Source organism: Aspergillus caelatus (genome assembly GCF_009193585.1).
Source record: "Aspergillus caelatus strain CBS 763.97 unplaced genomic scaffold BDV27scaffold_334, whole genome shotgun sequence".
NCBI lineage: Eukaryota > Fungi > Ascomycota > Eurotiomycetes > Eurotiales > Aspergillaceae > Aspergillus > Aspergillus caelatus.
In genome coordinates, this window is record NW_022475597.1 from 1 (window position 1) to 25,056 (window position 25,056).

Consider the following 25,056-nt stretch of genomic DNA (forward strand, 5'->3'; position numbering starts at 1 on the left):
TTGTCTTTTTTGACCTGAGCACTATGCTTCGAGTTAGTCAGCTGCCACCAGGACATTCTTCTCTTCAAGCAACTTTGCGAGCTCCCCGTTTTGATGCATCGACATCAGAATATCACAGCCACCAACAAACTCCTTATCCAAATATAACTGTGGGATGGTTGGCCAGTCGGAGTATTCTTTGATACCTAAACAGAAACACTAGTTAATGAACGTGAACCCAATTGAAGCGTCAACGATCCTGCGAGTTTCAATGCCAGGACATACCCTGACGCAATTCAGCATCCTCCAGCACGTTGAATGCGACAAACTTCTTCGGATCAACCCCTTGCAAGCCTAAGATCTGGATACTTGCTCGCGAAAAGCCACACTGAGGAGTTTCGGGGGTACCCTTCATGAAAAGGACAACTGGGGCAGATGCAATGGCTTTATCAATTGCCGATTTCGTCTCAGAAGAGAGTAGTCGAGCGTAAAGGGTAGATGGTAATTGAACACCATAGGGTCGCAGTGACAGCGACTGTGGCCGCGAAAGCGGTCGGAATGCCTGTTTCGGTCTGCGTCAGCTTGTGAAAGGTCATGGGTAATCAGCTGAGTGTGATATTCATGAATAAAGCATGAAGCATGGGTTGACCTTACCGACGAGAAAGCCGCTCTTGAGAACATTTTTGGAGGTGCTAGCACATCAGATACTTTTGTCTACTAGTAGTAAGATTATAAATGCTGGGTACTACCCGTCATGCTACTAAGACTTGGCTCACTAAGCAGCAGCCAATCATGCGGTCAACGTCACCATTCAGTTCTATTCCGCTTTTGTCAGCACCCAATTCCAGGTACCAGCGAGCAAGTAGTACTCCGTACCGCGGTGCCACTTGTAGTACCCTATGTACTCTTGAAGTGCCTAGCGCAATTTAGTCAGGGCAGCTAATGATATACAGTAGTAGCACCCTGCCCGAGTCCGCGGCTGTCTAGCCATCTCATTATGGCCAAGGATTCGATGGTAATAGGAACGATAAATAATCCGGCTTATCGGAAACAAGAGGATGATCGCAAGTGGATCAGGTGGTAGACCGCTCACTACGAGGAGCCTCTTCGCTCCAAGAATACGCAAGACCCGGTGACTAGGTTATTGGAGACTCACGAAGCGTGCTGTGAGACCGACAAGTGAGTGACGCAAGCAAGATACTAACACCGAGTGTTAAGTATAGACTTAATTTGAGCTGGGGATTTCCTTCCCTTGCCGCATTGAGAGCAAGGTCCTAGATATGTCTAAACACAATAATCTAATGCTACAATATTGGCCGATCAGCTGAGCTCTCCATTGGATTTAGGAGTTGCGTCTGTGATCACTTGGGGTGATCTTGTATCCTTCCCGCCCAAACCAGTCGCACGCGCTATATAGTCAAACAACATACCCATGGTAATGCCACCTCCAGTGAGCAAACAACCATTCTTGAACCACCACCAGCAATTCTGGACATTTTTTAGCTGAACCCTCCATATCATAATTCCAAGAGAAAGAGCCGCGCTACCACAGCTGCCAATAAAGAAGATAGGACCAGCGCCAGCCGACACGCCCGCTGCAGCAAGCAATGCCACTTGGACAACTGCTAGAGCAGAAAGAACAGTTTTTGTATTGTGTTCATGACGAAGAGCGATAGACTTGATACCTGCCGCTACATCATCTTTTATGTCCATATGGGCGTAGATCATATCGTACAGGATTGTCCAAGCGATACAGCTAGAATAGAGTGCTGCTGCTGACTCCAAGGCAGAATTGTTGCTGAGAAGATCTATGCCCAGCGCAGGAAACCCCATCATCGCACCCCATGAAAATGTTAGGCCCAGAACGGCTTGCGGGTAGTACGTGATGCGCTTTGCAAGGGGGTAAGTCGTCACAAGAAGCAGACTAGGTATCCCATACCAAAGACACAGCGTTGGGAACTGAAGAAGAATGCCCAATCCCGCCAGCAACTGCATCCCAGTGAACACTACAGCTTTGCGCGGGGAGACTGCCCTTCTAGCGATCGGCCGAAATTTGGTGCGTTCAACATGTGGATCCAAATTCCTATCCCACAAATCATTGATTGTACAACCCGCACCTCGCATGACCAAAGCTCCCGCTAGAAACAGCCCCATCGTCCCAAGAACTTGAAAAGGGGTCGACGGTGTCATTGGCGCCGCGAGAAGTGTCGAGAATGCGCATGGGAAGAAAAGATAGTATGTGCCAGTAGGGTTGTCAAGGCGTATCAGTTCGGCGTACGGTATCCAAGACTGAGGAAGAGAGGCAACAAGTCCTGTCTTAGGTGGAGTGTAATGAGTTACCGAGGCCGGTTCTGCTGTATCGGGTGATTTGGTAGCTGATGGTGATGTGTACGGTATGTGAGAATTGAACCTTCTTAATGCCGATCCTGCTTGTGTAGTGGGCTGGGGTGTAGCAAGAAGGGCAGACCTCTGCCAAGTATAATAGCCCGAAATAAAGCGAGGGGAGAGACTATGTCGAAGGTACGCCAAATCACGCCTGTTGTGACGAACTGTTCTTACTTCCAAGCATCTGCGTGATTGCATACTCCAATGCATGGCGACACGAGTAGTAAACCCCATTTTTCAAGGCTATCAGGTGGTCTATAGAAATCGACTGTAGCGAAATACCAAGAGCTTTTCTTCGATGCTTTAGTGGGTAGGTCAATTGAAGTTCATCTTGGTGAGAGAAGTAAGCAGGGTCAGATTGCTGCGCTGCACTCGTTCAGATGGCTGGTGCAGGAATGCCCTCACAGACGTCAGCCTGTAGGTCAGTGTTCCTTTAGCTGTATAGGGTTTCAGTGTCTTTTCAAGGGTTGTGTGCGACTCCAGTGGTCTAAGCATTCTATGCAGTATCAGGATCCAGAATCTTTTCCCTTCTCTAATGGACGGATGACCCACAGTGACAATATTCAGGTCTAACCGAATGCAGGAAGGCGCAGCGGGTACCTACTTGACCGTCATGCAGAGAAGCTCTTGGGTATCGCGATTGTGGGAACTTGACGATTTGCTGCTTCACAATCTTGCTTTCTATGTCTACTTGCAATCAAACCTTCCCTCACTTTGCTCTGTCATGATCGTCAACTTCTGCGCCTCTCAGCATTTGTGGGGTTTGATATGGCAAATACTTCTTTGAACTACGACGCCGAAGACGATTACCACTAAATCCTGCTGTTGCTCCGCCTTGCATCTCCGGATCACTGTGCAAGGGCCCATATCGTGCTGGTTTGAGTGATTCAAGGCTTTCCAATCTTAGAAAATGCACTTCTGCCAGGCCTTATGGTGATTTACTGTGATATACTTTGATTTTTATTGGAAATCACATGGAGAGGCGCCAACCTTCTTGCTACTTCGTTGTTCCAACCTTAGATTTTATTGGGAGTTACTAAGATGCCTGCTCAACGGCCCCGGGCGGCCTTTGAGCCCATTTCTCCAGACCTGGATATTGCGAACTTAGTAGACTCGACGCCAAATTTCGAATATGTAGCTAGGATACATTGCGATGCAATTGATGCGAATGGCCTGGAGAACTTCGAGAAGCTCGTGTGGCTTCATGTTGTTCTGGGCGGAAAGCCCCTAGTTATCGAAGGGTTTAACCAGAGGCTTGACAGTTCTATATTCTCCGAGAAATGGCTGAGGAGTCACTATTCAATGAAGAGTGAGTAACCCTTCCAGCCCCGCGTGCGCAGCCTGTTGTCTGACCGTAATTTATATGAAGCGGAATTTGCTCGGAATCTCACGACAAAAACTGACCTTCCACTTACTATTGGGCATTATTTGAAGAATATGCATCTCCTTACGAATCAATGGACTACTCGTAACTACAAAGATCCAAATCGTCAGAGGATTTATCTTAAGGATATCGACTGCCCCAAAAAATGGCATGACCACCTCAAACAGCTTATTCCTCCTCCGTTGTTCTATCTAAACAAGTTACCGGAGATGTTCGAAGGCCCCGGAGCGAAGACATTATCGTCAAACAACGAACTATTGGCACGGTCAGCTTCGGGGAGGCCTATTGCCAAGGCCGGGGACCTCATGAGCTGTCTTCCGCCCTTCATGCGTGCTGAAAACTTGATGTGCTATATTGGTCACGAAGGGACTTACACCCCAGCTCACCAGGAGATGTGCGCCAGCCTTGGACAGAACATAATGGTTGAAGCATCTGATGGTTCTGTTGAATACGGGAAAGCAACCAAGCCAGGGTCTTCCATCTGGTTCATGACTGAGAGCAAAGATCGCCACGTCGTAGCTGAGTACTGGATGTCTACGCTGGGACATGATATTGATATCGAGGATCACTTTGCCCAGATTAATGCATGGAAAGCGGCCCCGTTCAAAACGTATGTTGTCGAACAAAGACCGGGGGATTTTCTTTTGGTTCCTCCACTAGCCGCACACCAGGTGTGGAACCGTGGAACGAGAACGATGAAAGTAGCATGGAATCGAACTATTGCAAAAACATTAGAATTGGCCTTGTTTGAGGCGCTCCCACATGCTAGAATGGTATGTCGCGACGAGCAGTACAAAAATAAGGCCATTGTCTTTTACTCGCTCAATTACTATTCTGATCTTCTTTGTGAGATGGGCGACATCGGCGTTTGGGGCCTTCGAGTGCAATTGCTGCTAGAGGATTTCGAGCTTTTATTTGAACTTTATACCCATATCCTGCTTTCCGAGAGTTTTTCGCATGATCCACCGAAAGGAAAGGATTTTGAATACGTTCCTTTCGATAGCAATATTACTTGCTCATATTGTCGAGGCAACATATTCAATAGGTTTTTGACTTGCCCCTGGTGCATTGGTGAGGGAGATGATACTTACGACATTTGCATGGAGTGCTATACCATGGGCAGAAGCTGTGCTTGTGTATCAAAATTAAAGTGGGTTGAGCAGTTCCGTTGGAGTGAACTGACCGGAAAGTATGAGAAGTGGAGGCAGCAACTACTAAGGTTCGCCGAGGCTAGGAGTGATAAATACCCATGTCTCCCCGCGAAGAGTGCCCAGCTGGGCAAAAAATCTCTAGCTGAGATATGCCATGAGCAGATGAAACGTCGCCCTTGGGTCGATGTCACAAATCCGGTCCGTCAGCGAATAGAGGAAAAGAACAGTGGTTCGGAGAATGCTACCCCTACTCGGAAGCGAAGGAAAACTCACAAAAGCAATACATACACAAGTGGTGGCCGATGCCATATTTGCAAGTGTGCTGAACCTACGTGGAAGCTCGCCTCATGCTCATACTGCAACTTGAGTTACTGCTATGGTAGTCTCTTCAGGGCCTTTAATATCAAACCACAGGATACCATGGAGATGTATCGCTGGATGTGTCCTAGATGTCAGAAAATTTGCAGTTGCGCCGCATGCCGTCGAGATCCGACCATGAATCCTTACGAACCAAGATGCACTTTATTGGGCCACGACACCAGGAAGGTAGCAGATCCGCGCAGCGTGGAAAGTTTGGTGGATTTCCGTCAGTCCAACCTCCGATGGTTGAAGAAGGCTGGTGATGATGAAGTAGGTCGACTGAAAAGACATCAGAAAGAGGCAGATGAGAAGCGCAGCAAAGCCTTGGTTGATAATTGTATTGAGCTAGAGTTCCCCCAGGCGGTGAGCGAGTATCCAGAGAGTGTCCAATTGACTTCCCCTACGACTGGGTACTTCAAGGACTATAGAGACATACCCGTTGATCCTGCACTGGAGAAATTAGATGGATCTTTCCTCGCTCCGCCGGAATCCAGTCAGTGACATGTGCAGATTCGCGTGGGAAAGGCAGGAAGCGCCGCAGACATGACAAGAAAGGACACCTGGAATGGTGATATGGATCTAATAATGTATTAGGAAAGATCTATCTTAATTTTTTTAACCCCCCTATGATCTCTTTATTGGCGGATGGAGTGGCTGAAGTCATTGGACTATTTGGCATCACTATCCAATACTGATACCATTTGAAGAAGAATGAGACACGGATGACCTCGGGCATCCACGAAGCTTTGGTCCTAGACAATGAAGAGAGCATCGTGAATATCTAGTTAGTTGCAACTGTACAAGACGAGAAGGAGCGGCAAGGGAGGGCGAAAGGTATGAAGAAAAGAGAAAATTGAGTGCTAATTGTATATGATTAGTGCAATCAGTAGCTATGCCATAAGCCCTAAACTCCTTTATACCCGTATCGGAGATCCTCAAGGTGTTTAAGGTCAACAGAGACCATCATTTTCCGCGCCAACATGATGATTGCAAGCATTCCTGCAATATATAAAGTTATTTCCATTTTCCTGAAGAAACGGCTGCGACCATATTGAGAGGCATAACTAAGAAACACTCACCTCCGGGAACAATATATGTTTTTGGCTGTCTATCGCGAGGTGGTTCTACAGGGGAGAAGAGCCACACTAATAGCAACAGGCCACATATTGCGGTATTTACAGGGAGAATAAACTTCCGAAGGTGGGTGAGGGTACCTGAACCTCGCATGGATCCTTTGCCCTTCAGATCTGGGCGCTGGAAGGGGAAGTACTTCATAGTGTATGCCGTGGCTATCAACGAAAGAATGCTTAAGAATGAAAGAAAGCGCTCCTGTAAGCCTGAGCCTTGCCGAATCACTGACGGAATGAAAAGTGAGATCGATAATATTGGGATGGCAGCGAAGGTAACCTATTTGATTAAGGTACCAAGTTTGAGTTTCACGTTTAGCAATGCTCAGAGTGACAACTTCTGAAGAGAGGCATTTACAGTATATTCTGCATTGCGCTTATTATTTTGCGCTCGCAAGCGTTCTATCACTAACTCCTGCTCTGCGAAATTGTTAGTGGAAAATTGTATTGAGTCTAACATGTCCATAACATACCCTCCTCGTCTAGCTCTTCACGTTCATGCTCATCATCACCCGAATCATCAGGATAACGAAACACCTTGCGCAGCCGTGCAGTTGCCATGGGTCCAGGTAGTGTTGTCCTCTAAGAGTTGCACAGTGACAAATCGCCCTTCAAGTTGTATGTACAACGGAAGATGACATTACATACTCTATATATTGCTAGGTCATCATTTCTACCTCCGCAGTTTGTCTTGTTTGGTTGTTCCTCTCCGCTCCACAGGCCACATCTGCCCCGAAAGGAACTGCTAGGTTGCTAACATATCATGATCTACTATCGTCGTGCCCATGCAATTAATATATGACTAAGCTCGCCTTTGTATCATATCAGTTAGCTAGCCATCTGGACTTGTCTTTACCCAGAAATGGCTCTGCATATTGCGCTGCGGCGCATTAACGCCGTGCGAACCCCATTCTCTCCTGGCCGGACTTTTCTTCGTCGCAATCTCACTCCTGCCCCGCACGCCAACTCGGGCCCTTTGATGGAACGACGGGCAGACCGCGAACTGCCCTCTGTAAACAAGGACCGACGGTGGATGCGGACCTTACCAATATTTGCTATCGCTGTCGGAGCTGCGATGCTAGGGATTTTCAACTACCAGAAGTCGTCTTCAAGCGTGGTTAGCAGTACCCTTTATGCTCTTCGCACCTCCCCGCGTGCTCGCGAAATCCTGGGCGATGAGATTTACTTTGCTCAAAAGATACCATGGATCAGTGGGGAAATGAATCAGCTACATGGACGTATCGACATATCCTTCAGGGTCAAAGGAACAAAGTCGCAGGGTACAATGAGGTTCCGCAGCATCAGGCCAGACCGAATGAGCTATGTTCGTTATAAACAAACACACTGTCCCCTTCTTTATCCGATAGTGCTCCTCTAACAGTTTTGTTCCAGTTTCGTACTGAGGAATGGAGTCTAGAGACGGAGGATGGCACCGTCGTTCAGCTCCTTGACAGCGCTAGTGACCCATTTCGTCAGCACGACTAATTACCATCAAGTTCCCCTGGAAGCTGCATCCTTGCATATGCGTGGTATTGTGCAGCACTTTCATCATTGTATATCTTGAAGCTCTCCGTGCACTAATCTAGGCATGTAAGCGCCGGGGCCATGGCACTTTTGGCTCCTTCACTCCATTCCGGTACGGAGCGACGGTACTTCAGAGTACAAAGGCCGCAGGGACAGACCCGAGGGAAATTTCATTGATGGGAATGAAATAGGGAGAGAGAAAAGGATAACAGGATATCATTTATGTATCATATACAGACGCCGCTTTGTGAAACGATATATTGTAATAGTACATTCTCAGAAGCAAACCAACCATCTATTAGGTTACAGAACTGATTCAGATGGGGATACGACTTCGGGCCATGGTTTCTTGATGGCATCTTGGATCCTGACGATGCAGCCTTTCGGCCCGCTGACAGCGCCTGACGAGGAATAGCCAAATTAGCATAGCCCAATGCACCTAGGAGTAGAGGAATCCTACCGTTGACAACAACAATCCCATTTTGCGAGTCAACCTTGAGAACCTTCAGGTTTTGTACCGTATTCTGCTCATTGCCCATATTTCCTGCCATCTTCTTCCCAGGATACACTCTGGATCCACCGCCTTGACTGGGACCCGCAGAACCAAGAGAGCGATGTGTTAAACTGACGCCATGGCTTCGATCTTGACCACCAAACCCATGTCTTTTCATCACACCAGCAAATCCCTTTCCCTTTGTGTTTGATCGAGCATCGACATATTGGCCTTCCTGGAACCAGTCCGCATTGATTGCCTGACCGACGGGCAGGAGGCCATTTTCGTCCCGCACTCGGAACTCAAAGATGTGCCGTTTCGGAGAGATACCATTAACAGAGAAGTGCCCTAGAAGTGACTTGGTGAGATTACTAGGGTGTTTCCAGCCAGAACCAACTTGGACAGCAAAGTAACCATGTTGTTGCCGTGTCTTATGCGAGATGACTTCCAGTCGGTCCAGCTGAAGGACGGTGCACGCGATTCGCTTCCCTGTCTCTGCATCGTAGAGGGCAGTCATCCCTTTCTTGATAGTGATGGCTCCAGTTCTGGGGGGCAGCGTGTCTGCTTTGCGTTCTAGAGCTGCTGTTGGTGTCGATTTGAGCACTGGGAGATCGGATCCGACATTGAACCGGGAGGTCTTCGGAGGGTTTAATGACCTGATGCCAAACGACCGGATCGGGGCATTGCTGCGATTTATTGAATGGGAAGCCCAAATAAATAGAGGAGACTGTAATAACCGACCCGGTAGACGAGGTGCCATGACGGAACAAAAGTTGCCTAAAGGGGCACTTCTTGAATGAGACCGATGAACTCGGCCGTCTCCGAGATTTTTATGACTACGCGCAGAGAAGAGTATCTAGGGCGGTGAGCACTCATCATGAGTGCCTAATACGTAAGGCACATACTCACTTCGAACTACCTCTGTCCGCGTATGCTCTACCGCTGGAAAATAGCATTTAATTTATACAATACATAGTGGAAATTGGGCAGCTGCTTTCAACCTTCCTGGCATTCAGTACTATGCAGCCCTGGCAGTGCTCCTGCTGTGTTATACTAGGTATCCCGTGCACCGGACGTACCGGACATACCGGCACACCGACCGCCGAACATTCATGGAATAATTTTGCGATCTGCTTGCTATCTGGAACGTCACCACTACAATTGTCCTGGCGCCGCCTTCCTCCTTTCTTATATTTTAGCGTCGCATTACTAGCTTTTTGCCAACTTTATAGACTTGCAGATAGAGCACGATTAAATTTGTGGGTGCCTTCTTTTTTTTGCCAAAGAAAAAGAAACATACGAACCCTGCAAGCACCCATCCAGACTTTGACCTTTTGAATAGAAACCCCGGTGTCTTCTATACCCACTAGCCATGTCTTTGAGACATCTCACTATGTCGCGCTGGCTTTCCCAAGCTTCCGGTCTTGAGTGGCATGTGCTACCGTCAAGATTAACCAGGACAAACGTCCAGATGACCCAGCCACCAGCTTCCTTTAATACCTTCCGCCGCGCCTTTTCCCTTTCAGCCGACAAAAACAGCTTTCTTTCTAGCCGAATAAGACCCCGGTCTAGTAACATGCGGAACTTTTCTCGTACCCAACAGGCTCCGGTTTTCCGTCGATTCTTTAGCTCATCCAGGTCAAACAGCTCACCGCAGTCGGGGCAATCTGGTTCGCTCTCACAGCGGTTAAAGGCGCTTTCTCGGGAGTACGGCTGGTCCGCCTTGGGGGTGTATCTACTCTTGTCTGCAATGGATTTCCCGTTCTGTTTTGCCGCCGTTCGCTTCCTTGGGGCGGAGAAAATCGGTCATTATGAGCATGTAGTCGTTGAGGCTTTTAAGGGTGCAGTCGGCACTGTGCTTCCCAGTGTGCAAGAGGAGCATTTCAATGAGCAGACAGATCCTAGGGCCGATCCTTCAAAGTGTGATGTGGATGGGAGTGTGGTGGAGAAAAAGTTAGATGAAGGGGCGAGTATGTTATCCTTGCATGACTCTTCAAGCACGTGCGTTGTGTGGAGTGTTCACTAACTACTATCTGTGCAGGTCTATGGACACAGGTTGCGCTTGCCTATGCAATCCACAAGAGTCTTATATTCATTCGTGTGCCTCTGACTGCTGCTATAACTCCCAAAGTTGTCAAGGCCTTGCGGCAATGGGGCTGGGATATTGTCAAAGGTAAACCGAAGGGTATGTAATTCGGCCCATTGCTTTTCAAGGACATGAAAGGCATGTCTGCCCACCTTTCTTTTTCTGTATGGTTTGGTGGCACAGCAATGGTCAACTAGAGATCAGTTTCACGGTTTAATTGTACATTAGCTGTTATATCTAGATTCCCGGGGTGCATGACTTTTTAAGTGTTCCTCTCCACTCCTATGTTTTCCAATTGCGTATTCGTATAACACAGGTGCGTCAAGTAATAGCCCACAAGAAGAAAATATATCAAAAAAAAAAAAAAAAAAAAGAGAAAAGAGGAGCACAGAGTTGGCAAGGTATTATTCAGATGAAAACGGATGTATATCCTCCTCTCCGTTTCATTTTCAATTTCTTTTCCCGCCCTTTTCCTTTTCATTTTGCCTTTTTATAGTTTGTACGAAACCTCGATGAGACCAGAAGGATGACTTAGATGCTTGACAGGTGGGTGTGAAAATGCAAAGCAGCGGCACAAATCAAATGCAAAGGAAAGTCAGACATGCAATAGAGACCCATTATCTTCCACGCCATAAAGACCTTAATATATACCTAAGTTAACAACACCAGAGTTGAATGAAAAGATCAAATATGTATATAAAGATGTCTCACATGTCAATCATATCGTTAAATCTCAAAATACCATTGGCTTTCATCACACCGTTCACACCATCAGGCATTCGGTATGCCCATTCGGCAACACCCATCGCATTCGCTGCTCCTAGAGCTTCTTTATGGCCTGCAGGTTCAACTTCGTCGGACGTATCTGCTACAAGTACGAGGCCAAGTTCCTTAATAGTCTCTACAAGAGCCGGTACAACGTTCTGAAGCAGCCACAGAAGCTCTGTATTAGTAGATGACCATAATGCATAGTATACCAAGAATGGGAGATGCGTAGGGAGCAAGCATATAGGGGCAGAGACACGTACCAACAGGCTGGACCGGCATATCAAGCCCATAAAATTGTTGCTTTGCGCTATCCTTGCCGACTCTTTTATGGACATCGATGCACGACCACTACTATTAATGTCTGGAAGTGATCCAACACCTCGCGTCAAATCACGAATTTGACCTAGATCATTGCAAAGAAGAACGGGGTCTTAGAAATGCAAGTTAGCAAACCATGTAATAGGTTTTAGTGGGACCTTTATACTCACAATTTGGTTGTTTCCAGTTCAGAGCAACACAAACATTAGGGTTGTACGAGGTAAATACCACCGAACGCATAAACTCGGGGTTCTGATCCCGTGACACACGGGCATGATCGAAAACCACAGTGAGAATGGCATCAGCAAAGCTATTTACATCAGCTAAAGATACCATGTTCAGCGCTTGCTCTTCAGCAGCCGAGGGATAGAGTATCGAGAGATTGACATTGACACCAATAGGCAGGTGCAAGAGTACTTCCTTGAGGGATAGGAATGATGATGCTAGCATGCGGTGCGCTTGAACTAAATCATCAATAGCACGCGTCTGAAGATGCTGGAACAAGTCTAAGCGATTCACGCCTTTCTCAACACCGATGGCTTGGAACTGAGGGTATGTGAGATGACAGATAGGTAATTCAATGCCATGGTGCAGGATTGTAAAACAAGGATAGAGCACGGGTATTCTGTCTTTGGTGAGTTGCACGAAAAGCTGAACATGATCTCCAGACAAGCTCGACCCTGTTACCAAACCATTATGTTCTGAGTCGATGGCACTTGTAGCCTTCCAATAGGTAGCAAAGTGTGTGATTTCCAGGGGATCGCCATGGTACGGTTTTATCACTTGGAAGCTAAATCGTAGCTGCCCTATTGACCGTAGCCTAGGATCAAATAACGGCAAGCAACACGAGCCAGTGCTAGAGATCTCAGCTTTAAATACAGTCGGTAGGGCAACTGTCTTCGCAATCACTTTCGAGCCGAAAGTGGGGAATATCTCGAAATCCACTGCAAATGTCTCTAGGTTATCTACCTGAAATGAGATCAATCGTGAATCCTCTTGGATGGGAAGCATAATGGTGCGTGGAATCAAGTCAGAAAGTTTTGAGGAAATGGTTAATCGAGCCGCAGGGTGACGGCCCGCCTGATCAAAGATAATCGAACCAGAGTTTCCGGTGTCAAAAAGTATTTGCACGAACACTTTCTTGTCCAAAAAGTTATGACCATAACGACGTAAAGGTATGATTGGTGGCGGGAGAGAAAGATCGGGTATACCATCCACTACCTCAGTACTATCGAAAGTCGTCGTAGCATCCTCCATATGCGAGCCAGCTAAGTGACCTGTTTCTTGTAGCCTCAAACCATTGAGAATATCAAACGGCTTCTGTGGTGGACGAGAATTGCTACGATGCGACCAAAGAAGCAGCATGCACTCCAAGTGACCTTCCCATGCTGCATAATACATTGCAGCGAGGCCCTTCTCGTCTACAACACCCGCATCAACACCCAATTCAAGAAGAGCGCGCAGACAGTCAACGCAGCCTTCACTCGCAGCATGAAACAGCGGCGTCCATTGGTACAGTTTGTCTTTCTGGTTCAAATCAGCCCCATGTTGTTTGAGCATTATCAGCAATTGCGGAGACTGAGAAGCTCTTGCGACCATATGTTGAGGATAGAGGCCTTCTGCATCTGGGAGTAATTGTGCATGTCGTTCGAGAAGCATCCCCACAATTGAAAGCGATCCATGCTGGCAGGCCAGGTTCAGTGGAATGTGGTCTGATTCAGAAGCTGGATCAATGCGAGCATTGCTGTGAAGAAGTTGCTCAGCACACGCAAGCTGACCTTTGACGATGCTGTGAATCAGTGGAGTAAAATTGTCGTGGTCCATCACGTCGACGGTGTGAGGACCTGCAGCTAATAGATCTTTCACCATCTCTACCCGGCCGTGTATACAAGCATAGTGTAGAGGAAGTCTGCCGTAAACATCGGACCTTGAGATATCGACACCTGCCGCAAGGCCGGACTTGAAAACAAACCCTCGACCTGAGATGGCTGCTTCATGCAAACAGTTGCGTTCGTTGATGTCGTCTTCAGCGTATATATCAACCAATCCGCTTTCAAGAAGAACTGCCAACACATCGTCTGAAAATTCATTGATAGCGGCAAGGAAGGTACGAGTCGCGCGTTCACGAGCATCAGGAGATGATTGCAGTTTCGCGGTCCACTCACGCAATGTCTGAAGATTACCAGCAGTGGCTGACTGCAGGATTTGCAGGTCAAGATCTTCCTCATCGACTCCAAACGGTTGAACAGCTGCAGTGCGGTCTACCGGGCGAGCAGCATCGAAATGGATGTTCTCGCCTTCTGCCCATGCCTCGAGTTCCAGCCGAGCGGTTGTTGCCCGGTCTGATAGATCACGCAAAACGTCCCGATTGAAACAGGGCTGTACTTCGACAGCCCGGTGGAGGTATAACTCCTTCATACGTGACTAATCCAAAGGTCAGTAAAACAGTAAGCGCAATCTGAATGGGGGTAGGTGTTTATGAGTAACTCGAACCTTCGAAGTTTTATCCCACTAACTAATATGTTAGCTATCCCGAACCCTAGTAAGCCAAAATACCCACGAACCTTTTTAAGGATCTTTGACATAGCAGTCTCGTTGATCTCGACGAATTGCTTTGTTGAAAATGGTAAAATTAGACTCTCCCGTGCGCAAGATAGTCGGAAACAACATGCTCACTTGCAACTTGTTCAGATCGCCATCGAATTGTTGGAACCCCTCGAATAAGGCAACAAAATTAGCTGGTGCCTTGGAACTGGGTACTGTTCGTGATTGAATGACCCTTTTCTTATCGACTAGCGTTTTCAATCGCAGAGAGAACTATGAGGCCAGATAAGTATACTCGGTGGGCCAAAATGTGCCTAATATGAAAACAAACCTCGGCTTCTTTTTGTAAGTAGAATGTGTTGACTTTTTCGATTTCCCTTTCCTGTATGGGTTGTTAATCAACGCGAACCCCTTTCAACACACCGATTAACGAGCCCCTACCAACCGAAAGAAGAACACCTCCTTGTTTGCGCGAAGGGCGGCTTGCGCTTCGGGAACATCTTGAGTTGCGCCTGCAGAGCTTTGAGCGGGGATGGTCGGCGTAGCACTTAATTGCTTTATGAGCTGTCATCTAAACATTAGCCACAGAACTCTTAGCACTGCGATCCCTCTCTGGGTACCGACCTTCTTCAGGGCCTTGTAATTTACGAAACTTGCGGCATATTCAGGAAGGTCGAGTTGTCTGCGCTGGATTTGTTTGCCGAACTTCCTATGAACGGAACGGTTAGCTTTGTAGGTTACAGACCATAGATCGCTAACGGCTAGTTGTCTTGTGACACAATTCAGCTCTCATATGGGAAAATATATTCACATACATCTTGGTAAGCTTTTTTGCGGAAGCCGACACTCTCCCGGTCCCTTGATGCACTCACACCTGATAAGGCAAAGCCTAAAGGTTGAACAAGGACGGGAGTCGGGACGGGTACCCAGGATGTTCCAATTGCAATGCTTATATGGTAAAGTGACAGAAGAGGAGGAGGGAGCGAGGGAGGGAAGAGAATAAAGGTAGCAGCAATTGTCTCTCTCGAATGCTTCAACAGAATGTAGTAGAGGGGAGGGGTGGGCAAGTGAAAAAGGGACGTAACCCGAAGTGGGGCGAAAGGGGAGTAGACAAGCAGGTAACAGCCGTTGTAGTGCTTTAATCTTTTGTTGGAGCATGGACGTGCAAAACGTAATCGCGAGTAGCAGATGGGCATGTACTGTCTTGTACACAATCGCTAGCCACGAGACCTAGCTGAAACAAAGGACAAGAAGCAGCACGAATATCGCTCCAGGGAGCCCTTGGTCTCTATGGGTATTGGCAGTTCGTGCGGAGGGATGCTCGTCTTGTAGCCAGCTGGTACTTAGTCTACCTTTCAGGCTATTACTGCATGCCGTCTGTAATCGTTCATTCAACTGGAGTCAGTCACTGGAGGAGAGACCTGGGCGGTGCGGGGCACTCGACTTCAGCGGACAGCGTAGGTGTTAAACGATGGGAGACGAATGAGGAAAAGAGGGAAAAAAAAGCCAAAGTTTCCCAGCCAATGCCGTCGTTATAGTAGCAGGAGCATTAACGCAAGCAGCGAATTAGAGTGGAATATCAGAAGGACAGCATGAACAATAAGGACTCGTCTCGGGAAAAATCACGTCAGGTTAGAGGTCAGAGGAGGGCGAGTGGGGAGCTCTGGAGAGCTGGTCCCGGGCCAATCACTAATGGCCGTGCGCCCACGTTCCCTTTCACTTCCGCGAACCAACCATGCATAGCACTAACCATAACTGTCACGATATCGGCATGTTCAACTACGGAGTACACACTATTACCTAGTAGTGCTGCACTAACGTAGGACTTTAACCACCTAAACGCGCCAGCAAAAAATGTAGTAGTTTTCTTTGCTTTGCTTTCTTCTACTTCTCTCAATCCCCCCGCCTCCACCTCCATTCCTTGCAGTCATTTTGTTAAGTTTTTACGGCAGAGAGAAGTCTCCTTTGTAATCTAAGGATGGCAGATCGAGCAATGCTGAACTTCAATTTTATGGAGAACATATACTCCCATGTAGTAGTAGCAAGTCTACACGGATGGTGAATTGAGGTTGATGACCACGGCAAACATGACCGAGGAAAGTATTTGGAAGAGCCATGTTATGCAATCAATCATGCTCCAATTAGAGGCAAAGAGGCTAAAAGTAAACAAGAAAAGAAAAAATAATCCACCAAGGTAACTGCATCCGAATATAGACAGAGATGCACGCGATGTACAATATACTATAATATATCCAAACCCAAATAAACTTCAAATCAAACAGTGGATAGTGGAGCAGAATAATAAGTGGAAGAAGATATCACAGAAAAAAGAGGTGGTAGGTGACCTTGACCCATTCCAGTCACGTACTAAAGAGATAGCAGGCACGCATTGACACACATGACTGGCACTTAGGAGCAGTCATAAATATACAGATACAAGAATAGAGAGACAAAATAGCAAAGAGGGGCAAAGAGAAAGAAAGACCGCACTGCAAATTCGGGATATAACTGGGAATAACAACGAGAAACCAACAGCACAAGAACAATTCGAATGAAACAGAGCCACCAAACCCAAAGATATCACAATAGCCACAAAAGGAAAGCAAAGTGAGACCGCAAGGTAGACAGCCGCCATTGGAATATAAAACATAGACGAAGTTGATAAATAGGATAAAATACGATATAAGATCTTGATAAAGTCTTCCAATATAGCCGAGATTTCATCAAGAGAAGGCATGCGGGTCATCATTAAGTGATGCACAAGTTTGCAGACACTTGTGATTCCACTGCTTTTGGACGGCCACCAGGAAGTGTACAAGAGTCACTGCTTCTCCTTATCAAATCTACCGGTTTCGGAAACGCCATCAACAAGTGAGTGTATAGTAAGGTTAGGGCGTATGGAGGGCTTTTCTCAGAAATTTTGAGCGATTCCAGCATTTCCTTGTCTGGGAAAGACAGCAGGGTTCTCGATGCGAGTATTGCGCCGTGCCTGAACGTCTCGAATCACAGGTGGACTTCCACCATAGGGGCCATCACCATATGCCCCGTACTGCGGTTGCATCTCATTGTAGTACGGGTTATCATCGTAAAAAGGACCGGTAGGATGTGTAGCAGACATATGACTTTCATCTGAAGCCTCCGAGCGGTTGGCTGCAGAATATGCGGACGAAGCGTTAGATGGACCACGATGTATATCTGTGGTTCTGTTGTTTGCTGCAGCACTCGGCGCAGCTCCTAGAACGCCAATAGGATCTGTCTCACCCGCTGCCGGACCCTCAGAATATTGAATAGTACCATCGCTTGGGGTAGTGACATGATGATAGCCAGGGGCACTTCCTGCCTCGGACATTGCTAGTCCAACCCCAGCACCACTGGACAAATTAGTGGAAGCTTTGCGACCAGCCGACGTGGTCCCCCATCCTCGATAACCCGAGGTATCATCCTTGGGCTCGAAAGCACCGCCTCCCATGATAGGTGGAAGAGTTGGGTCATTATTCGGATTGAAACCGTACTCCTCTACCTCCTTCCTTCGTTCCTCTTCTGCTGCTTTCTTTGCTTTCCATTTCCGCCAGAAATACAAAGCAGCTAAGATAATGATTGCTACGGAGGCGACCGGTACAACCACTGCAACTGCTATTGTTCCGCCAGCCGAAAGCCCAGAGCCACCGCTTCCGCTTCCGCTTGTAGCCGATGTTGTCGCCGATGATCCAGTTGCGGTAGCGGATATGCTATTGGCTGAATTCCCTGTGGAGTGAGTGGGCAGAGAGGTATCCGTGGAGGTAACAATAACAGTCTGTGGCCCTGTGGTACCATCAGTCGCCGACTTCGTGATGATTGATGTAACAACTGGGGTGGTATTCGTGTCGCTGCTTGTGGTCGAGGTTTCTGAGCTCGTAGAAGGGATACTGGTAGTGCTAGATGTCGGTGGCGGCGTCGCGGTAGTTGTAGAAGTCGTTGACGACGAGGTCGATGATGTGGAGGTCGACGACGAAGAGAAAGAAGATGTTGTAGAAGAGGACGTTGTTGGCTCGGATGTAGTAGACGTTTCAGATGGTGTTGTAGTCGGCGTTTCTGCTGTCGGTGTGGCGGCTTCGGCAGTGGTTGCCGTTGGCGCCGACGGCGCCGCTGCAAGAGGTTCAGCGTACTATTCGACCATTTCACGGATATGGAAAGTGCACAACTATGCTATAGCGCAGAACATATGGAAAAGGCTCCGTCATACCTGCTGAAGATACGGACATCTCAGAATCTGAACTGGCTCTTTTCCGAGTCAATTTGACAAAAGCTGTCACTCGTTGTGTGACTGAGAATTGGCCTATGGCCGCAAGTTTTACAGGAAGGGCTCCTTGAGACTCAGATGACTGAATGTTCGCTGAATAAATTGATAATCTTCCTTGAATCTAAAAGTCCGTGTGTGGCCGGAGGATCCCCGAAAGATTCCCAAGAAGCAACTTCAGTCGCGGACTGGACTACTCAGGACGATGTCGTACTTTAAGTCGCAGATATAGAGCAGTCGCGATATTGTAGATAGATGGTTCACGTGCGCAATAGAGTCAATGAGGGGGTGCGCTAAAGTTAGAGGGAACGATCATGTAGAAAGAAGCAATCGTGATGGTCTATCTGCCTGGACTTTGGTCAGGGGAAGAAGATCAATTAGTGCGGCGGAAAACGAGCAAAACCGCCAAGGGGGAAGGAAAAAAAAAAAAAAGAAAAAAGAGGTGAAACAGAAGAGGGGAAAAGGAAAATAACATTGACTTACCCAAGCCGATAAATAGGGTGCCATGGGATAGATAGTAGGAAGACGAAGGAATGGAATGAAACTAAAACAAAGTCAGAAGGGTATGGTAAAGAGATCAGAGTTCAAAACAGAAAAGGAATAAGAAACAGAAAGTGGAGAGAGAGACAGAACGTCGAATGCTGAATCACAACTGCAACCGGATAGGAGTGGCACCGTTCGTATTATTGTTCTTAGTGATTACCGACTTTCGGATGCCTCAGGTTTTAGTGGAGAGACGGAACTTTGCCTTGTATGCGTACCATACCTACTACTACCTAATACTGTACACAGTATGTTTTCTGTATGGTTACTACTGCCAGGGGAAATTGATAATTACACTGTCCTCGACGAGTGCGGACAGGGTAGGTAAATTCGGCAACGTTCACGGTTCCACTGGCTGCGATCGGCAATTCCCCACTTCCGGAAGAGCGCCTAACACTCTAGTCGCTCATGTCAGTAGTAAATTTCATATTCTTCAGCAACAGTCGGGTATTTGTCAGAGAATATGGGGATTGAAGGCCCGCATAGCGCTGCTTGCAGTTGTGTAGTTTATGAACTTACTCCGTACGTACATACATTACTATTAACAATGAGTGATGAGTGGTTGTTCCTGACCCGGACTTGCGTGGGCTATATCAGGAAAGCCTTCGGCACCGGTTGACCAAAAACTACAGGTACATAGCACATACTAATTCCATTCCATACTCCGTAAAGATCAGATCGATGGGGTGGAATCATCTCTAAAATTAACCGGTGATGTACTCTACTCCGGAGTAGGTATGTGCTGACTGTGCTGTATATTCTGTGAGTACTAAGTGGAAACGGAGAAAGAAACGGAAAATTTCGCCCTCTGTACATTCGACCCACGGATACAGTAGCAGTAGTACAGTACACAGTACACAGTACACAGTAGTAGGAGTAGAGGGTACTTGGCAATGTTCAAATAACATTGGTCAACAATAATCTCGACTCCACCTATCCAGCATCCAAAATTATCCATTTTGTTGTTCAGATTCCTCCTTAAGCTGGTGGCGCTCAAAGAGATAAGATGTCTTGTGTCAAATTTGCCACGAAGACACCCCTGCTCTAGCTTCCAATTTTGTGGCACCTTACCCATACGATACATTTTGATATTTTTTTTTTACCATGAATGACTTTTACCGTATATGTTTTATGTATGGTCATTGGCTTCTGGTTGGCATAAAATGAGGATCACACAATGGTCAATTAGAGGCCAACCGTGGGCTTTCTATAAATCTGAAGTCATATATTGTATAATGCCAATCAATATTCTAACAACAGCAAGCAGATAATAATAGTAGCAACTCGCTCTCATTTAAAGCTATCGACTGCTGTTACTCCTTCGCTCTTGCAGAGTCATGGCGAACACGCTGCTCAAGCTTGCTATGACTATGATATAGGAATTTGAGCCAAAATCAACATAAGCGCTAGTCACTCCTTTCTTAACGGCACCTGGCCTAAGACGATCTGGCATACAACGTGTGGAGTTTCAATCTGCCCAGTTCCGTACTATAGGTGCAGTAAAAGTAGTCCAGAAGTGAAACGGTTGATGCTTATCTTCTGCCACACATATGTCGGTCAACGGCGTGTTGATGTTAAACCAAACCCTCCGTACTAGGAGGTAGGTAGAACAATTATCATAGATAGTAATGAGGAAGTAGGAGATAAAACTACCAAAAACAACGAAGTGAGTCAATGTGTCCTCTCGATGTCTCACATTGATGAATAATCAGTGAAGACACCAGAAGTGATTAAAGATGTCAAACACTTTCATATAGTTGTTGCCAGTTGATCAACAATATTCGCAGTTTATGAACTATAGAACGTAGCTGTCGTAGTTTCAACTTTCAGAAAACCCGTTGAAGGAAGAGAAAAGAATAAATGGATAGATAACCAACCCCTTGCATGCTATGTACGCCATTGACGTCAAATGACTTGCTAATTGACCCAGCTTTCTCAAAAAGAGTACAATGTATGAGGGAATAAACAAGCAATATATCGTTACATAGTATGTAATCACCTGAAACTGGTGGGCAATAAACGAAATCATTACAGCAAAAATTGATAACGAGATCACACTGAACCAATATATGTTTACTTATGCATATCCCACGTTGGACGAAGGTTAGTAACCAGGTCATCCTTGGTACCCACAGTTTCAGGGGGAAGGCGGCTGACACGGTACGCACCAGTGCGTATATTCTGTAGATGAGTCGTAGAGATTCCAGTCCGATTACTGCGAATGCTACCAGAGTCGCTTGCAGTCTCGAGGTTTTTGAAGCGAGGTGGTGGAACAAAGTCCAAATTGTCATATGTACCTGACTTCCGCAATGCATGCCTGGAGCAGGGTTAGTCCAAGATTATGATCCCAGTGATATACTTGGGCTAGAAAAAGGATAGAAAAGAAAGATAAGAAGCGAAAAGAAAAGGGACGGGAGAGAAGAGGAGAGAACTTACGGGCTCGGTATGACAGCAAGTTCACTGAAAGATGAGGCAAGTGGAGTGTGGGCTCGCATCGTTGGACTGAACGGTTGCACCCCTCCAAGAGGTGTCTCTGGACGCCCTTCCCTCTGGTCTCTATAACTTTTCCCGGGGGCGTAGTCGATAGCTCCCATTATAGAGTCATCCTTCAACATATGGGGTGTAGGTAGGAGCTGCAGTGGAGCTGGTGGAGGTGCAGGCTTGCGGATTTTCGGGGCACCTGGCAGTCTGCCAGAAGCTGACGAGAAGGCACGTGGGCCTGGGGAGTTGAGTCGATCGCTAAAGCCGCCGATAGAACCCGAAGGCATATGTCTACCTCCCCCTTGAAACCGCGGGGGACCGCGTGGAGGGGGAGTCATAGCTCGACGGTTTATTGGTTCAGCAAACGGTGCTGGAACACTGTCGTAGTAATCCCCAGTAGCCGAATCGTAAATATAGTCACCATCGTGATAAGACTCGGGACCGTAGTAAGTCTCCCTTCCATTCTTATTCTCGTCGAAATATTCTTTATAGAACGATCGGATACGATTGGCCCGTTGCTCCGGGTTGTCTGACGGATCCTCTGGCGGCAGAGGACGCAACCCTAATGTCAACCGACGCGTGTCGCGACGAGGATCAACAATTAACCGCGGCGTTTGTGAAGACTCATCCGGGGAAGTGTCAGTGATAGCTGGGTGGTTAGGGCCCTTGCCATGTCTCGGGTCATCTTCTATCTGATGAATGTTCACAGCCGGAATGGCAGGCTCGGAGTTTCCATTATCATCGTAGTGGCTTGCTGCATCGCTCAGAGGAAGCGATATTCTGGGAGTCGTTCTAGGATCATGTAAGGCAAGGTTTAGACGTTCTTCCGGGTGGTCATGGATGTCGCTATTTCCAAGATCACCGGCGTCTTTGCGGACGTTGTTCGCCGGCATAATCGACTCTTTGGTAATAGGAGCTCCCGGGATGAGGACTGGGCTAGGGCTTCTGGGCAACTCGAATTGAAAGCCATGATCCGGTTGTGCAATAGGATCAACGTGCATGTGTGCGCCTTCTTCGCCAGGTGTTATATATAATGGTGGACTGGATCGTGACATTCTTTGAGCGTTTCCTAATAAGCCTTGCTTCATATCATCGCCGAGAGCGGCCTTTTTGGTTGATCCTGTAAAGCTTGATGCATCATCTTGAGCCCCTCTTGACTGTGATCTGACAGATGCGTTGTCACCTAAGAATGAAGTGGCGTGCCGGTATTTATCATCGCCACCTATAGATCTGGACAACGAATGCAGCGAATCCCGGGAACCATGTAGGCCTGGGGGTAGTAGGTAAGGACTCGGGCCAATATCCAATGAGATTCCCTTGTTGTGATTATAATTTCCATTGGACTTCTCAGTCTGCCGCATCGCTTTGCCTCCACCCGTTGGCTCCAGATCCAACCCAAAATCAAGCGATCTATGCTTGTCATTGGCATCTTCGTTCCGGAGCTTCCTCACATTTCGTCGATGCAGATAAACTAGGACGATTACGGCACATAGTATCGGCACCCTATACTTCAATCAACTGCTATCCCATATACAAACACACACTTTTTAATGAGTTAGGGCTCTTTTTCTTCTTCGTTTTTGGTGAGATGGGAAGGGGTTTGTGGAATCAGAGGGGAATCCCGACATACACTGCTCCCAGCACGACAGGTAGAGTCGTCGTCGTAGTCGTGCTAGTAGGTTTCTCGCATTTACTTGAGGTGTCTCCAGCTGAACAGGTCTGACTAGGGTCGGAATCCCTTTTCACGAACGTTGGTGTTTCTGGCACAAGATATGGTAGTCGGTGACGAGGTACTATATCCGGGCGACGTGGGGGGGATCGAACCACCATATGAATGTCATGGTGAGACTGGTGTCGGTGGTGATAATGCATCGTCGCCTGAAGCCCAAGCGAGTGCGATAGGGCGACAGGCGGACTAAACAGGTACAATAAAACCAGACGGTACTACCCTCGGTCGCTTTTCATGTGCTCTTCAAGACCGGACAAATATATGGCAAAATAACCTGAGTATTTGTACACATAAATCATGAAAAATAAAGATTGAACAAATTAGGATGTCAGCCAGTTGAAGATATGATCAGTCGCGTATATTAAGAAATGGCACTTCTTGATAGAGTGGCTGATAGAGAACAACGGAACCAACGCCGAGAATACACTTCTTGCAAATGAGTGAACAGGAACGGGTACGCTCCCTTAACGAATGGCGGCCAGTGGCCAGGAAGAGCAATAATAAATGTCTATGATCTTAGTGATGAGATCGTAGTTTGGAAAATAACAACAAGGAGCGAAGAAGTGAGGAAAGGAAAACAACAAGTCGAGGAAGAAGAAGAGAAGAAAAGAAGAAGGAGAAGCAGGGGAAAAGAGCAAGAGAACAAGAAGGGGGGAAAAGAAAGAGAGGGTGAGCGTAAGAATAGTTAGCAGCGGTCTAGATGGCCGGCCTGTTTCGTTCTGTACCTATCCTCCAAGTGACAGTACAGTACCATTCGTCACTTGTTCCTTTCGATGATACGCCCCAATAGTGTCTTCCCCCACCTACTGTACAGTAGGTACTGAACTAGGTACTACTCCGTAAGTCTAAGTCAGGCTAAGCCCCATCGCACTATGTAGAATGGTAGTGCCCTACTAAAAGGTACAGGATCTGAGTGCAAATGGGGCTAATACCACTCCGTACCACTACAGTACATCCATCTGATGGGGTTCCCCTGAATCATAGTGGCCCGGGCCATCGTCAGTCAAGTAAGGAAAAGCGGAGTCAAGAGCCATAGGGCAAGAGCGTATAGCTCAAGCCCCTTAATAGAACTGAGTCCCGTCTCCCGATTGTGTTTTGCTGCGGTTATATACTTGCCTCTAGAGGCTAATTCGCTGCCAATGTCAGTTTTAAATGTTATCCGGTATATATGGTGTACCTGGAGAACAGATGTATCTACATCGCTCCATGCGTTGGTATTGAACACCGAGGTGCTAAGTATCTCGATCCCCTGAGTAAAAAATTTGGACAAAGTGGGGGTGCCAAGATCTTTTAGCGTCAGGAACCCGCTCTACTTTTAGCCAATAAATCTACCTGAAACCAGCCCCTTTCGGCCTCTACTCCACCTAGGAATCAGGTTTACTTTCACGGGTTGTTCGCCAAGTGGTGCGAGGTGCCTGGTATGTAGTATGTACTGACGGGAGTACATTGTACCTACTCGGTACGTCCTACCTACTACTAGACATACCTTACTAGTAGTACTCCCGCTCCATGTACTCCGTACCTACTAAGACGGCACCTGCTAAACCAATAACTCCGGATTACTCTCTCTGTCCAACCAAATTGCCTGCTCTGTGCTTATCGTTCCATGCTAACGTTTAAGGTGCCCCCATCACCCGCTACCTGCCCACTCAGGATGAATATTATCTATTATCAGCCGCCCGTTACCCTCCAAATAGTACACATTAGGCGAAGGGCATCCATCTATAGCTGTCTCAGTCGTATCCTCATATCGCCCTGTATTAATAAGGACGAGACGAAGGTGCGCCCTGCTAACTTGATAGGTATGGTTATATTGAGCTGTCGCTTCAGCTGTTCAACTACCTTACATTATACGGAGTCGTATCGCCAACAACTCCCTTTACTAAGCAGCTACAAGAAACGCCCTGC

At 47.2% G+C, this 25,056-nt stretch overlaps 11 protein-coding genes across 11 annotated transcripts; 3 read left to right on the forward strand and 8 right to left on the reverse strand.

The window, feature by feature from the left end:
- BDV27DRAFT_137721 (monothiol glutaredoxin GRX5) lies at positions 1–691 on the reverse strand (the record flags this gene model as incomplete). The annotated part of the gene is made up of 3 exons (XM_032069056.1): positions 634–691; positions 265–541; positions 1–185 (listed from the first exon to the last, which is right to left on the reverse strand). Coding segments are annotated over exons 1-3 (452 nt in total), but the record flags the coding sequence as incomplete, so codon positions are not given.
- Positions 692–926: 235 nt separating this feature from the next.
- BDV27DRAFT_137722 (putative para-hydroxybenzoate-polyprenyltransferase Coq2) lies at positions 927–2,857 on the reverse strand. Its single transcript, XM_032069057.1, has one exon. It carries the CDS (start codon positions 2,596–2,598, stop codon positions 1,300–1,302), a length of 1,299 nt encoding a protein of 432 aa, XP_031921505.1. The 5' UTR covers positions 2,599–2,857; the 3' UTR covers positions 927–1,299.
- Positions 2,858–3,428: 571 nt separating this feature from the next.
- BDV27DRAFT_137724 (putative JmjC domain protein) lies at positions 3,429–5,997 on the forward strand. Its single transcript, XM_032069058.1, has 2 exons — positions 3,429–3,673; positions 3,734–5,997. The coding sequence occupies exons 1-2, from the start codon at positions 3,667–3,669 to the stop codon at positions 5,758–5,760; spliced, it is 2,034 nt and encodes a 677-aa protein (XP_031921506.1). The 5' UTR covers positions 3,429–3,666; the 3' UTR covers positions 5,761–5,997.
- Positions 5,998–6,107: 110 nt separating this feature from the next.
- On the reverse strand, positions 6,108–7,127 carry BDV27DRAFT_137725 (uncharacterized protein). The gene is made up of 4 exons (XM_032069059.1): positions 6,860–7,127; positions 6,745–6,806; positions 6,339–6,666; positions 6,108–6,258 (listed from the first exon to the last, which is right to left on the reverse strand). Exons 1-4 carry the CDS (start codon positions 6,945–6,947, stop codon positions 6,164–6,166), a joined length of 573 nt encoding a protein of 190 aa, XP_031921507.1. The 5' UTR covers positions 6,948–7,127; the 3' UTR covers positions 6,108–6,163.
- On the forward strand, positions 7,093–8,004 carry BDV27DRAFT_69563 (cytochrome c oxidase assembly factor 1 family protein). Its single transcript, XM_032077325.1, has 2 exons — positions 7,093–7,710; positions 7,779–8,004. Exons 1-2 carry the CDS (start codon positions 7,249–7,251, stop codon positions 7,869–7,871), a joined length of 555 nt encoding a protein of 184 aa, XP_031921508.1. The 5' UTR covers positions 7,093–7,248; the 3' UTR covers positions 7,872–8,004.
- On the reverse strand, positions 7,989–9,254 carry BDV27DRAFT_69557 (mitochondrial 54S ribosomal protein uL3m). The gene is made up of 2 exons (XM_032077324.1): positions 8,371–9,254; positions 7,989–8,311 (listed from the first exon to the last, which is right to left on the reverse strand). Exons 1-2 carry the CDS (start codon positions 9,161–9,163, stop codon positions 8,214–8,216), a joined length of 891 nt encoding a protein of 296 aa, XP_031921509.1. The 5' UTR covers positions 9,164–9,254; the 3' UTR covers positions 7,989–8,213.
- A 134-nt stretch (positions 9,255–9,388) lies between these two features.
- BDV27DRAFT_137731 (uncharacterized protein) lies at positions 9,389–10,768 on the forward strand. The gene is made up of 2 exons (XM_032069060.1): positions 9,389–10,373; positions 10,445–10,768. The coding sequence occupies exons 1-2, from the start codon at positions 9,776–9,778 to the stop codon at positions 10,594–10,596; spliced, it is 750 nt and encodes a 249-aa protein (XP_031921510.1). The 5' UTR covers positions 9,389–9,775; the 3' UTR covers positions 10,597–10,768.
- A 315-nt stretch (positions 10,769–11,083) lies between these two features.
- On the reverse strand, positions 11,084–15,212 carry phoC (putative cyclin dependent kinase inhibitor Pho81). Its single transcript, XM_032077326.1, has 10 exons — positions 14,935–15,212; positions 14,744–14,828; positions 14,561–14,683; positions 14,451–14,501; positions 14,252–14,392; positions 14,140–14,187; positions 14,069–14,086; positions 11,746–13,999; positions 11,518–11,687; positions 11,084–11,412 (listed from the first exon to the last, which is right to left on the reverse strand). Coding segments are annotated over exons 1-10 (3,108 nt in total). The 5' UTR covers positions 14,937–15,212; the 3' UTR covers positions 11,084–11,196.
- A 1,150-nt stretch (positions 15,213–16,362) lies between these two features.
- BDV27DRAFT_69613 (uncharacterized protein) lies at positions 16,363–16,949 on the reverse strand. The gene has a single exon (XM_032077327.1). It carries the CDS (start codon positions 16,866–16,868, stop codon positions 16,539–16,541), a length of 330 nt encoding a protein of 109 aa, XP_031921512.1. The 5' UTR covers positions 16,869–16,949; the 3' UTR covers positions 16,363–16,538.
- Positions 16,950–18,547, reverse strand: BDV27DRAFT_69617 (uncharacterized protein). Its single transcript, XM_032077328.1, has 2 exons — positions 18,342–18,547; positions 16,950–18,244 (listed from the first exon to the last, which is right to left on the reverse strand). The coding sequence occupies exons 1-2, from the start codon at positions 18,358–18,360 to the stop codon at positions 17,031–17,033; spliced, it is 1,233 nt and encodes a 410-aa protein (XP_031921513.1). The 5' UTR covers positions 18,361–18,547; the 3' UTR covers positions 16,950–17,030.
- Positions 18,548–20,657: 2,110 nt separating this feature from the next.
- On the reverse strand, positions 20,658–23,451 carry BDV27DRAFT_69643 (uncharacterized protein). Its single transcript, XM_032077329.1, has 3 exons — positions 23,050–23,451; positions 21,375–22,922; positions 20,658–21,255 (listed from the first exon to the last, which is right to left on the reverse strand). Exons 1-3 carry the CDS (start codon positions 23,289–23,291, stop codon positions 21,012–21,014), a joined length of 2,034 nt encoding a protein of 677 aa, XP_031921514.1. The 5' UTR covers positions 23,292–23,451; the 3' UTR covers positions 20,658–21,011.
- Positions 23,452–25,056: the final 1,605 nt, after the last annotated feature.